The sequence below is a fragment of the Equus asinus genome, chromosome 29 (genome assembly GCF_041296235.1).
Source record: "Equus asinus isolate D_3611 breed Donkey chromosome 29, EquAss-T2T_v2, whole genome shotgun sequence".
Taxonomy (NCBI): domain Eukaryota; kingdom Metazoa; phylum Chordata; class Mammalia; order Perissodactyla; family Equidae; genus Equus; species Equus asinus.
In genome coordinates, this window is record NC_091818.1 from 16401797 (window position 1) to 16415220 (window position 13424).

The window sequence follows — 13424 nt, forward strand, 5'->3', positions numbered from 1 at the left end:
AGCTGAAAGTGGTGGACTGAGAAATAAAACTAAAAGTTTCTTCACAAAGTAGGACCAAGACCTTTTTAAAAAAGATTTTAACATAGCTAATTAAATTCAAGGTTACGTTTGGGGCTGAAAATATCTAAACTATTTTAAAACATGGAAAAAATCAACCGATCTCAATTTTTCCCTGTTATTAACTCAAAGGGCAGATACATATGATCTTCCTATAGGATTAAACTGTGCCTTTTGGTACAGACAGACAACATGTCTTGTGTCATTGTGTAGTCTTTCTCAAATATCATACAGGGTCGAATGGATGTAACCTAGAATGTCAACCAGAACAGCCGTCTTTAAAAACAAACAAAACAGATGAATATGGCAGCTTTGTATCATTGGAAGGACATTTATGAACTGAAAAACTAAATGGTTAAAATGATTTGCCTTTAAGAGTACCAAATTATAAGTAAATAACACATATTAAGACTTGAACTTATACTTTTCTTGAAGTTAGAATTGAATACATTTTATATTTCCAGATGCCTCAGTGTTGCAGAATTTTCAGGATGGGAAATCAGATGGACTTTAAATGCTGTCTATGGGCTGATGACACTTAATTAATCTGGATTGTCTAGCACTCTCCTCTCCCCAGAACTCCTTATCGATAATATTTCTGTAGAAGGAATGAACATTATGTTTTAGATGTTGGCTCCTAGTATCAGTTTTTTATGTTTGCTCTTTCATTCGTTCATTCCATAAAGTCAATCATTATGCTTAATTCTTAGGCATTATTGATATGTTGACAAAAATAAATGAAAGTCTTTTCTTTTTAATGCTTTGTATTTATTAGTTTTAAAAGACTCGTATATATTTTATCCCTTGTGAGAAGTGGTCAGATTCTGGACTTATGTTCTTGGGGATTCTTCTTTTTTCTTTTTTCTCTTGTGCGATTGCAATGGTCTTCCAATTTCCAGATAGGATTAAGTTCTAAGGATAGATTTGTACAGATGCTAACTTTACAGCCAGTCTAGACTGCTATCTAGTAATATACATAATTTTTGAAGGAATAGTGGTGGTGGTATTTTAACTTTTCTCTATTTGAACATTTAAGAATGCTTTTTCTCCGTATTTATAAGCCCCCTTGCAACATAGTGTCACTTTAGTTAACACAGGAGATGTTCCCACATACACTTCAGGTGTAGACCAGTATTTGACGTAAGATTCGTATTAATGAAAGAATGACCTATGCTACCAACCAAGCCATTACCTGAAACAGTTTTTTGTCTTTCATATCAACGTTGGTCCTCCACCTGTGCCCCCCTCTTTTTCAGTATGGTTGTCACCATAAGCCAGATTCCTACTTCGTCCTCAGAAAGGAGTGGTTAATATGTTTTGTATATTTATGAATGCTGAGTTGAGTAACTGTCTGTAAAAGATTTCTTTTTTGAAACATCTGGTGACCAAATCACTACAGATGAATATTATTTGAGGGTATGTAGCCCAGACATTCCAGGCAACGTGGTCTTTTATAGAGAAAAGTAACAGAGCAAGAAAAATAACTGATACCAAGTCTGAGGTTTCTCAGATATTTTGGATGCCAAAAGAGAATAATGTTAGTGTTTTGTTAGAGAGCCTGGAGTTCAGTACCCATCTGTAGGCATTTTTGCGGACTATTTTTGAATTATTCGTTTGTGTCTTGTGCTTGTTTTTGATCAGATATAGATTTCCAAGCATTCGGCAACTGCTTTTCATCAGATGTAGGAATAATATTTGATGAGAATGCCTTAAAGCTTTCAATTTAATAAGCTCAAAGTATCATAGCAGTGTAAATTATCTTTTGTACTTTAAACCTTTCAAACATGGTTTTGTTTGTCAGTTTTTAAACTTTGATGAATGTTTCCAATAAACCTGACAGTGAAAATAAAGAGTAGTTGTTTTGGAGAGATTATTAAATAAATGATTTTGGATTATCATTCTTTAGTCCTAAGAAAAACCAACTTCAATGCAGATTTTTATCCTCTGGCATCTGAAGTCTTCGGCAGTCAGTCCTGTACATTTATTCATTGTTTAATAAGGATGAACTGCAAGGTTTTTGTTGTTATTATTTATTTTTGTTTTGTCAAAAGAAAAATGGATATTGAGGTCATTTTCCAAAAAGAGTTTTCTGTGGAAAGTTCTAATTAAAAATGAATAAAGTAAGCTCATTGAAATATTAATACCAGGCAAAACTCTAGTGAACTGCAGGAGGCATTTTTGGCTCTCATTTTGAGGAAGCCCACATTTCATTGAGTACACGTGTCTTTATCACAAAAGAAGGAAAACTCATTTTGTATATATTGACAAGTTAGAATTTTTTGTTATCAACAGGTTTGGCAAACATCGAAAAGATGACAAGATTGAGAAAACGGGTAAAATAAAAATACAGGACTCCCTCACGTCAGAAGAGGAGAGAATACGAATGAAGCAGGAGCAGGAGAGGTAGACTTCAGTTATTTGATTAACCCTCACAAGACAGAGGTTCTTCTTTTTTCTTTCTACTTTTTTTTTTAACGTAAAGAATTTGCATTCGATTGGTTATTTTTTCTGTGTCATTCCAAATACTGATGGTTGTGGGGTGAATATAATGTAAAGAAAGATTAAAAGGAAGAAACTCACATTTATTTGAGGTATTAAAGTGAACTTTAATGGTTTTAGTTAAAATCTTTGCATAGAAGATAGTAGGACATGTTAGATGAATAAATAACTGTTAATACTGAATTTATGATCACTTTTAAAATCACAAAGAAATATTTAAAATTCTGTCTCATTCATCTATGAGTATGTGGTATATTATCATAACTTTTAAGAAATGCTCATCTGGAAATAAAGCTATTTGAATTTTTACGTCTCAATTAGAATATTTTGATTAAAATAAGAATTGGTGGGGCTGTTAGTTTTTTACTACGTTGTTTTCCTTTCATACCTGATGTTTATTTCTTTTTTCCCTTCTGTTTCACTATCTTCACATTTTGTGTCATTTCTACTTAAATTTTATTCCATCTCTTGTACAAAGATTATCTATTGTTGAATCTTTCCATGTCAAGAACCCAAAGACCAATGAAATGAATGAAGAGTTACTTTAAGCAGACGCTTGAAAACCGTGATTAGAATTGTTCTGGTTATGCTCCCCGAGGATGCGAGAGCCGTCTCACACTTTCATTATTGGAGTTTACAGGCTCAGCGAGCTCCTCTGTATCATCAGATTTCATTTCAGAGCTGCCACAGCAAGAGCTACGGTGCCTGTTTTGCTTTGAATAATCTGGAGTTTGAGTGAGTTTCTTGAGCCTTGGTTGAGGTTATAAAGCTCAATGTAACCCTAGCCTAGTCCATAACTAGGATGATAGCCCAGCATCTTTAAGACCAAGTCTACTCTTCTTACCACAATTCTAGAGTCGGGCACTTTCAGTCTTATCAGTAAATGAAAGAACTAGAAAGAGTATCCCACAACAGCTTGCTTTAAAAGTGATTGTTTGGACATATTTCCGTTCGTCTAATATGTCTCTGCCTTTGCAGTATGCTTACTCTGATTCTCTCTAGCTTTTCAGAGTATAAAATACGTAAGTGGGAAAAATATGGACTTTTAATTTATGATGAAAATCTGGGTTTAGTCTTCTAGTTCTTCTCCAGTTTTTATTTTTAAAAAATCATTCCATCTCTCTTGCTTTCTAGGATTCTCTCTAATCCTTACCAATTTTGGGATCCCCAAACTTATTACTAAATCAGTATTTTTAGGCCAGGGTCCACAGAGTTCCTTAGTGAGTGTGGTATGCCATTTAATTGCTCAGTAGTATAACTTTTTATCCTAAAGGACTTTCTTTAGTCCCTCAAGGAAGAGTGTATACCCGGTAAATGGGTGAACTCAGGTTTATCCACAGGTAAATATGTGATTTAGTTAGAGAGCAATCTGAGCAATAGAAAGAAATATTGTACCTTTCCCCTATCTTGATGCCAGCTAAAGGGGCTTCATTAATCCTGTATCACTTTTCATATTCTAAGTATTCCTTCTTTGCAGTTTAAAATGACTGCTGTGTTTCAGTGCAGAATTCTCAACATTTTCCAAAATACTTCTATAATGCATAGTCAAATATTTCGAGCCAAACAATAATTTTTACATAATGGTTTCACTGTATTACTAATTTGCGTAACGAACAGTTCGCTTCTCAGTTTGGCTTTTAATCTCCATTTTTGTACCTCTAATGATGCAATATTTCTGGGAACTAGGTTGGTCATAATGAATTTACAATGTACAGGAGGCCTAGACTAAAAATCTTTTAGGGTCAAGGAACAAGTGAATGATCCATTAAAAAAATCAATTAGCTTCATAATTTAGAAAAACTATTATACTCTGACTTTGTATTTCAATAACAATTTTTGCAAGTATGTTTTATTTAAACTTGTGGATCTTGTAATAGAGCATGTGAATGCATGAGACTTATTGAATTATATAACGGACCGTGTTGCATGTTTGTTATTTTGGTAGAGCAAGCCTTCTCTTGTATGTCCTGCTTTCTATTCTGTCTGTTGGCAATGGTAAGGCTCGTTTTTAGAATGGAAACTGCGACTTCTCTGGGAAGAATTTGATTGGAGGAATAGATAAAAATAAAGAACCCACTGCTTATGTTCTCATGACAGTGTTTACTTCCCTGCTCATTAGTCGTGAAGCATCTCCTATAACATTATTTACCACTGTAGCTATTTGAGTTCTGAAAAGTATTTTGGCTGATTCTATATAAAAATAGAAAACTTGACATTCCTTAGTTATTAGTTATGATGTGTCCACATACCAAAATCTTTTTGTCCATACACATCCGTGAAGTCTGAGTGTTACTCAAGATATAAATATCAAAAAATGGAAAGAGCAATGAGTATAATTTAAAATGTTTTCCCTTGCATGTTAAGATCTATTTAGATAGTGAAAGTAAATTAGGTTCTTCTGAGATTAAACTTGACTTCTTGTTAACTTTCCCCCCTTTCCTTCCACTTGCTACCATTGTGGGGGGGCGGGGTCTCCACACATGAGAAATGGATGAGGAAGATCGCTTTGGTGGTCTGTCTTCTGGCTCCACTAGCCCTGCCCTGCCACAGACTTGAGCCTGCTGGCCTCAGGTCTCTTCTTGAGAAGTGGGGAGTCTGGGGATGACACCAAGGGTGAAGTCAGCCGGTCCTGGGTTGTGCTATTGTGACCTCTAGCTCTGAGCTCAGAACCTAGCTCCCAAAGCCTTTCAGAGATGCTGTTGACCACACTGGGGAGAGGCGAGGAGGCTAGGCAAAGCAATTGGTATTTGGAGTTGAGGTGTGAATTTAGCGCTTGCTGCCTTTTACTGGTTTCTCTTTCAGGCGTGCCTAGGAACACAGCCCCTGTTGGCTCATTTCCGCTATATGAAAGGATTGGGCTCTTTCCTTACCCTGAAGAGAACACCTTCAATTAAGTGATCTATGTAACTGCAGGTCCAGTTAGCTTCCATCAGGAGGCACACTGATGGATTTCTCTGTTGACCAAGAGTCAGAAGTAATGTTTTGGCTTTCTACTGTGTTTCTGCCCTGGTGATATCCTTGTTTATGTCTTAATGGTTGGTATATAAACAGTGGGATGTGGGGTTTCCCAAACAGTGTTCAGCAGTAGAAGAGTTCCACATGCAAATATTTCTGAGAAACACTTGGATGACCCAATTTATGCGTGTTTCTTTACTCCATCATTTCTCAAAACCCTAATTATGTTAAAGTACCTAGTGAGTCACCAAGATAAGAATAGAGACTCATCGTGTCCTCACTTATTTATTCACAGAACATCTCTTTCATTTTTTATTTTTCATAAAATACTAACATCTCTCAGAATTCAGTCATTTGAGAAATACTGATGGCAAGCAAAGACCATTGGCTCCTGGTTCAACCATATCCACCCCCTTACTCACCTCACTGGCTGTAGAAATCAGTCGATCAGTTCCTAGGGCCATGAGCAGGTTTAGAGCCAGTGTCATAACCTGCCTCTACTATATGGTTTCTGTTTTGTGTGCTTAGGAATCTTATTCCTATTCCATTTTCTCTTTCCCACATTTCTCACCTGTTTAAAACATAAAACTTTTAAAGGCTAATTCTAAATTTATTCTAATTCTAAATCTACAGAAAATTTGGAAAAAAACCCCATAAAATTAAAATAGGAAAACAAAAATTTATTTGTAATATTGCCACTGTAAACATGGTGGTCTGCGCTGTTCTAATTTTTTTTCCTATAAAATACGTGTTTCCACACATACGTATTTTTAAAAGTTAGCATCTATTTTCATTTTGATTTGTTTTGCATTTTGATACATTCTCAGAAAATCATGGTAAATGTTTTCTGGAACAAGGTCAAGTGTATATGAACAGATGGATGGATGAGAAAGAAGGACAGAAAGAAGGAAAGAAGGTTTGAAAGATAAACTATTAGTTGTACTACCTGGCCAAATTCCCTAACTATCAAATAATATCTACCGCATATGTTATTCAGTCTATTAAAGGAGATTTATAATATTAACTGGCCGCATTTTGTAGTTACTCAGCAAAAGATACCGATTCTGTTATTATTATCTATACCTACATAGTAGGTTATGCTTGGAAGAATTTTCAAGGGGACTGAATGCGTATAGTGGGTACATGAATAAGTTAATGAATTTCTTATGAAATCCTCCCAGTATTCAAAGGGTATTCTTAAATCTGCTAAGGAAATATATGCCTTGGAACGTTCCATTATTCAAGGTGATAGTCACCCTTCAAAGCTTTGTGTTTTCAGTAGTAGGCCATTGAACTGTGTGTGTCTGTAGGTGGTACACGACCAGTTCGTGGTGCGTCATTTTGCAAGTTTTTGTGGCATTTCTGCGTATGGTTGCCATTCACTCGTGTTTCTCCTTTTGATTTTACCAACTGTTCCCATTGTCTACTTTGAGTAATTACTTGAAATTTCGATAAACTTTTTTGTGGTCTTAGTTGGTAACATCCTTTTCAGCAGCTGATATATGTTTGTTTACTTTATGCAGAAATTAATCGTTTTATTATATGTCTTATAATGTAGTAGTAAAGCTTGTTTGAAGTATATGAATAAAGAGAGAAATTACAGGAGGAGCAATCTATATAGCAATAATAGATGCGTCATTCCCTGTGCATCTGAAAGAAAGAAGAGAAAAAGAGTTTTCACTCATTTGGCTTAAAACTTAGTGTTCAGGTTCTCAGAATTCTGACATGAGAACCCGGATAAGCCCGATAACCTGGATAACCTGGATAACCTTTGCATTGAGGTCACATAGTGTCATTCAAACAAAGCTTGACTTTTAAAAATTAACCTTTTGATGGAAAATATATATGTCTCTATCCTGTAGCAGAGTTTTTCATATTTTCTCTGACCTCTTGAATCCTTCAGAAAAGTCAACTCTAGTTAATGAGATTAGTTTCATCAGCCATTTCTTTAAATATATTTATCGTACAGGTGAACAAAAATATTTAAGAGTCTATTAACTTGCTCTATGGAAGTTCACCACTTAGACTGATGCTTGGGCAGGTTAAGCCTTGGGCATGTAGATATTTGGAGCTGATTGTGCTGACAGTCTGTAACTGAAGTAGGAGAATGCAGTTCTGTTTTTCATGAGAGCTGTGTTGGGTGTATTTGGCATTGTAGCATATCTCTTTGAGCTGGAAAAAATTGTAGATGCTCTGATTCTTGTAAAAGCCCAAATGTGGGGCCGGCCCGGTGGCGCAGTGGTTAAGTTCGCACCTTCTGCTTCTCAGCGGCCCGGGGTTCACTGGTTCGGATCCCGGGTGCGGACGTGGCACTGCTTGGCACGCCATGCTGTGGTAGGCATATAAAGTAGAGGAAGATGGGCACGATGTTAGCTCAGGGCCAGTCTTCCTCAGCAAAAGGAGGGGGACTGGCAGTAGTTAGCTCAGGGCTAATCTTCCTCAAAAAAAAAAAAAAAAAGCCCTGGGGCTGGCCCCGTGGCCGAGTGGTTAAGTTCGCGCGCTCCGCTGCAGGTGGCCCAGTGTTTCGTTGGTTCGAATCCTGGGCGCGGACATGGCACTGCTCATCGGACCACGCTGAGGCAGCGTCCCACATGCCACAACTAGAAGGACCCACAACGAAGAATATACAACTATGTACTGGAGGGCTTTGGGGAGAAAAGGGAAAAAAATAAAATCTTTAAAAAAAAAAAAAAAAAGCCCAAATGCAATGTGAGTGAGTGAGTGAATATCAGAGTGTGTGTGTGAGTGAGTGTGTGTGTTTTTGGTTAGTGAAATATTATTGTAGCGTTTTATTAGTGTAAAAGAGAAGTTTGTGTTCTTTATAGTATATTAAGTACACAATATGATAGTATAACATTTTTTATTATTATGATGATGTTGTTCCCTCTTTCAAAGATCCTTTACCTTTGTTAAGAGGGAGACAAGATTTTAAGGTATTAACATTAGAAAATTAATATAAGACAATATAATCAACTGTGAAAATAGGTGACTGCAGAGCTTTGGGAAGGGGAGAGGTGGGTGGGGCTAGTTAATAATGAACACTTTATAGAGATGGTAATTTGGGGTCCTGGTCTAGTTCCCAAGAACTTACATATTTAGCAAAGTGGAGAAATTCTACATCCACACTCAGGGCCCATGGGGCGTGGACATTCTTTTAACTGCTTAGCTTCCTTAAAAATTGTCATTGTATCAGTGGTTAGTAGTATCTCCATGAATGCTTTCCTTTTATGACTTTTGCAACTTTTAGCCGTTTCATATGTTAAAACTAGTATCACTCATTTTGGCATGAGGGGATGAAATTTAACTTTTCCTCCCACCTATTCTAAGGTACCATTACGGATTTCAGCAACTTCTCTTCTTCCTTTGAATTGGAAATGTACCTTCAAAACCATTGTTCCTGTTCGAGGAATAGTTTTTCAGGACTCATTTAGAATATGGAAGGCTTTCATCTCAATCAACTTTTACCCAAATATTACAAAGATATTAAAATCGCCCTTAAAATTGTGACTGTTTTCAAAGTAAGAAATCTCATGGAATATTGTCCCTCATTTGGGAATTCAGCATGGACACCACATGGGCAGCTGACTTATGGGTAGGTGGCAGTTGTTAGATTTACCTAGCAGGTAAGCTAAAGGATTGATGAGCTGAGCCACAGTGTATCTGAAGTCTGAGATGTGCTGGTGTTTTGAGGGGTAAATAAAGCATTCAGTCAATTGATCACAGACTGCTATTAAATTGAACCATTCATTCCAGTTGTCGTGTAGGTTAAATTTCATTCTGCCATGAATTTAGATTTTATTTGATGAGTTTCTGTAATAACTGGTTTTTAGAGAGAGGGAAGAATATTGGGATAAGATCTGGGAACTTTGTTCCCAGAATTAGGTTTCTGGATGGCAGTGCAATAATTTGGGGGTGAAATATTCCCCAAAAGAGTTTATCCAGGATCTGAAACATTGTCTTGAAGATGGCTAACAACTAATATGTAGCAATCTGAAATTGACTTAATCTTTTTGGTTAAATTAATATTAGTGTAGTCTGTCTTCTGTAGACCTGAACCTTTTTAAAAGAAAATTAAAACCATTAAAGTTCCGTTTCTGTTGCTGGGAGTCTTTTGAACAAACGCACCATTGCTCGTTTCGTGTGTGGAAGCTTCATAGCTCTGGAGGCAGAGGTATTGGGGAGATAACTGAGCAGTTGAAGCACGCCCTTGATTCTTCATTGCGAGGGCCCGGTCACTCAGTGTGATTTTCATGACTTGTACCTTTTCTGGATATATAAAGACTATACTTCATAGTCATAAAAAAGTTATTTTCATCTTACTCTACCGCAATTAGTGCTAAAAGCCATTTATTGTAAAAGCAAAAATCCTACCGAATAGAAATGTTACGAGAATAGAAGTCTTGTGTGTTTTATCTTCATCCTGCATCATCCATTTTAATTAGAGAAGAGAGTGGTGAACACTGTGACAAGAGTCTGGAATTAAAATCATTAATTGATGTCAAGCTGAAGAGAGACTGTTAGCATGAATTTAGTGACAGCAGGAAAGAAATTAACCTTATTACTTTATTTAGTATATTACATTATTTTGTGTATTATTTTCTATGCAGGTTCAAGGCAATTTCATTATCATAATGAAAAAGACTTTTTTTTTAACAGAGAAGAAAGGTGTGAATATTTATGTTTGAACATACAAATTAAAATGATAAATTCTTTACCAACTTTTTAAAAAGTCTCAATAAAAGTTTTAACTGTTGTTTCAATTTTTTTTGTACATTTCAAGGCTAGGGAAATAGTGCTTGATAATATTGCCCATCAATGTCAGTAGGTACAGCTGTCTGTGATCATTTAAACCTCAGGATAGTTCTCTGGTTTATAACTAGGAAGGACTTTTGAAATGCTTAAAGCAATAGACATTTATTTCTTTTGCTAAGTTTTGGGCTAATCAGTTACTTCTGTCATTGCTGAGGTTTGGCTTGAGACAAATGGGAGGGAAAATGCTAAACAACAACCTGACTGTTCAGACAAACGAATGACTCTTACATCTTAGAGACAATTTGTGACCTCAGGGTCACAATAAAAGAATAGAGGGGGTGTCTTTTTATAGCATTGACCATCTGGAATCATTAAGGGCTCAACTGAAAGATATTCACTATCTTTTTTTTAAGTTTCCGTAAGAAACTATGCTATTTTTATTAGGACACCAAAAATATTTTCTCTCCTAAGCCAAATATTTCTTTTCTGAAATAAGTTTCTCCACAAAGAATGAAAATATAGAACATGTAAATATAACCTTTTGGTTCTGTTGCAAAGTGCCTTTTCTCACTTTATATAAATAAGACACTCAAGTATAAAAATTTATAGTAAAGAAAATCATTTATGTCTTGTTTATTTGATTGTGAATTGTCACTAAAATTCGCAAAGACCGCAGAGCATTCCCAGTTTTTAAAATCTAATTTATGGCCATTTGTACAGCAAGCTTCATTGTCATTACTTTCTAGAATGAACTTTAAAATGCACATTGGTTCAGCTGGTAACCAGATTCTTTAGGCTTTTGTGGCACTAGTCCCACCTTTGTCAGCCACAGGTATGCTGTTGCTTTATTCTAAGGTTTTCATCATGGTTTGAGCCGCCACGGTGGAAAGAGGGGTGCGAATAGCTTTCATAACTTTGGGGATAAATTTATCTGTGATGACAAGATAAAGAATAAAAGTATAATTTCTTATGTTTTTGAAGCTTGGAAAAAAATCAGCGCTTTTAGACAGTACTATAGATGTGACTGTAGTGTTGGTTGGATTCAATGATTAGTGGCATTTAGTAATAATATACAAATTTGGATAGAAGAAAGCGATTGAGAACTTATGAATAGTACCTCATGCTGCTGAGCATTTCTCCTGAGCAATTGATTTGTTAGAAATTGATCCCTAGTGAATATTAGTTTCTGTGTGATTTGGAATAAAAGAACATTCAAATCCAAGACTCATCAATAATATAATAAAATTGATGTGCAAGAAGTTTGGGGAGATTATTTAGGTTTAGATTCATGCCTCCGTTGAGAAGAGAATGTTTGTACTTTCTTTTTCTTTTTTTTTTGCTGAGGAAGATTCACCCTGAGCTAACTTCCCTGCCAGTCTTCCTCTGTTTTGTATGTGGGTTGTCACCACAGCATGGCCACCAATGAGTGATGTAGGTCTGTGCCCAGGAACCGAACCCAGGCGCCAAAGTGGAGCATGCCAAACTTAACCACTAGGCCACAGGGCTGGCCCCTGTATTTTCTTTTTCTGATGACTTCCTTCTTTATTGGGGCTGCACTTTCCAACATAATTAGGCTGGATTATTTTCACTTTTAATGAATTGAGGTTTGAATACTGTAGGGTTCACTCATTTATAGACCAATCTAAGTCACTCCCTTTGATTTCAGGAGACTCTCCAAATTCAGAACTTTTGGCTTTATTTCTATTGTAGCCCTCCAAATTTCTTCAGGTTCCCAAACCTCAAGACTTATGTGAATGCACAGTCACCCTGGATATTACCTGTGATTAGATGATTGTCTCATGATGACCGAATATGTTAGCAAAGTGGGTTGTCAGATAAGTTATCATAATTGAGCCTCAAATTAATATCCCATTGAGTTGAAGAAAGAAGTTAATTTCCCTTTCTCTGTACTTTTTCTGGCTGAATACAGAGTCAAAAAGACAGTATGGTGCAAAGAATGAAATTTTCTCAGCTTATATGAACTTTTCATTGTGGATATTCAGTATTTAGTGGTAATCAGCCTTTATAATGTCATTCTTGACTGTCATAATTTCTCCTAAATAAATCAGCGACTATAATAAAAAATTATTATAAATTTAGCCAAATTTGATATTAGACTTTTAGTTGTGGTGTCTCTTATGAGTAGTCTGTCTGTGGGACTTATATTTATTAGACTCTAAGACTCTGCTGATAAAAATTTCTTACTTTCCAATGTTCTTGGGAGGTTTTAGGAATATGTGAAGCACTTTTGGTTGCCTCAATGGCTGGAGACACTGCTTGATGATATGTGGCTGGAACCAGTTGTGCGAGAAGTCCTATACAACAATAAACTCACACACCACGTCACCTGGGCCCAAGGGGAGCTGGGCCCCTGCCTTAGCTCTGCTGTCGGGGCCCGATCCCGGGCCTCAGGAACCCTCTGCCATCTCTGGCTGCCAGCCCCTACCCTTGCCTTGCAGATATCCTCCATCCAGGCCATGCATTTGAGCTGTGCTGTGGCCTCTCCTCCTTGTGTATCTGTGTCTCCTTGCCAGGACTTCAGTGGAGGGGCGATCATGTGGCTTTCATGTTATTAACTATTTTTGTTAAGGGTTGGTTTATATAAGGAATAAAGCCTTTTGATTGAATTAAAAAAAATTCTCAAGTGTAACTAGACCTCTGTTGAGAAACACTGATCTGGGTGATTTTAAGTACTTGTATTTTATAGCTGGGAAATAAGGGAAACTGGAGAAATGCGATGTGGTAGGTCCAAAATTTGGAAAACAAGACTGGCATGGTGGTGATTAGCTAGATGTAAGGAAAAATATGCAAATTTAGCTTGCAATGCTATGTGACAATTTTCTGGCTTAAAAAAGAACCAACTTTTTATTTTGAGATAATTTTAGACTTACAGGAAGTTGCAAAGATGGTACAGAGAGGTCTTGTGTATCCTTCATCCGATTTGCCCTAACAGTTACAACTTCCGTGACTATAATATAATACGAAAATAAGGAAATTGACGTTGGTACCATGTGTGTCTATAGTTCTCTGTCATCTTGTCACATGTGCAGACTCCTGGAACCACCACTCCAGTCAAAGACCGGAACTCTTCCATCACAGACGTCTTGCTCATGCTAGTTCTCTATAGTCATACCCACCCCTCTGCTCCCGCCACAGCTAAT

The 13424-nt window shown here is 36.6% G+C and overlaps 1 protein-coding gene across 29 annotated transcripts in view; it reads left to right on the top strand.

The window, feature by feature from the left end:
* Positions 1 to 13424, top strand: part of PARD3 (par-3 family cell polarity regulator) — a 612530-nt gene that overhangs the window by 454426 nt on the left and 144680 nt on the right. For 23 of the 29 annotated variants that reach the window (XM_070501262.1, XM_070501252.1, XM_070501246.1 and 20 more), the window contains one exon: positions 2350 to 2460. The exons of the other annotated variants lie outside the window; for them this stretch is intronic. In XM_070501262.1, the coding sequence (XP_070357363.1) occupies positions 2350 to 2460 (111 nt within the window). The remainder of the gene's footprint in view (positions 1 to 2349; positions 2461 to 13424) is intronic. 29 annotated transcript variants of the gene reach the window in all.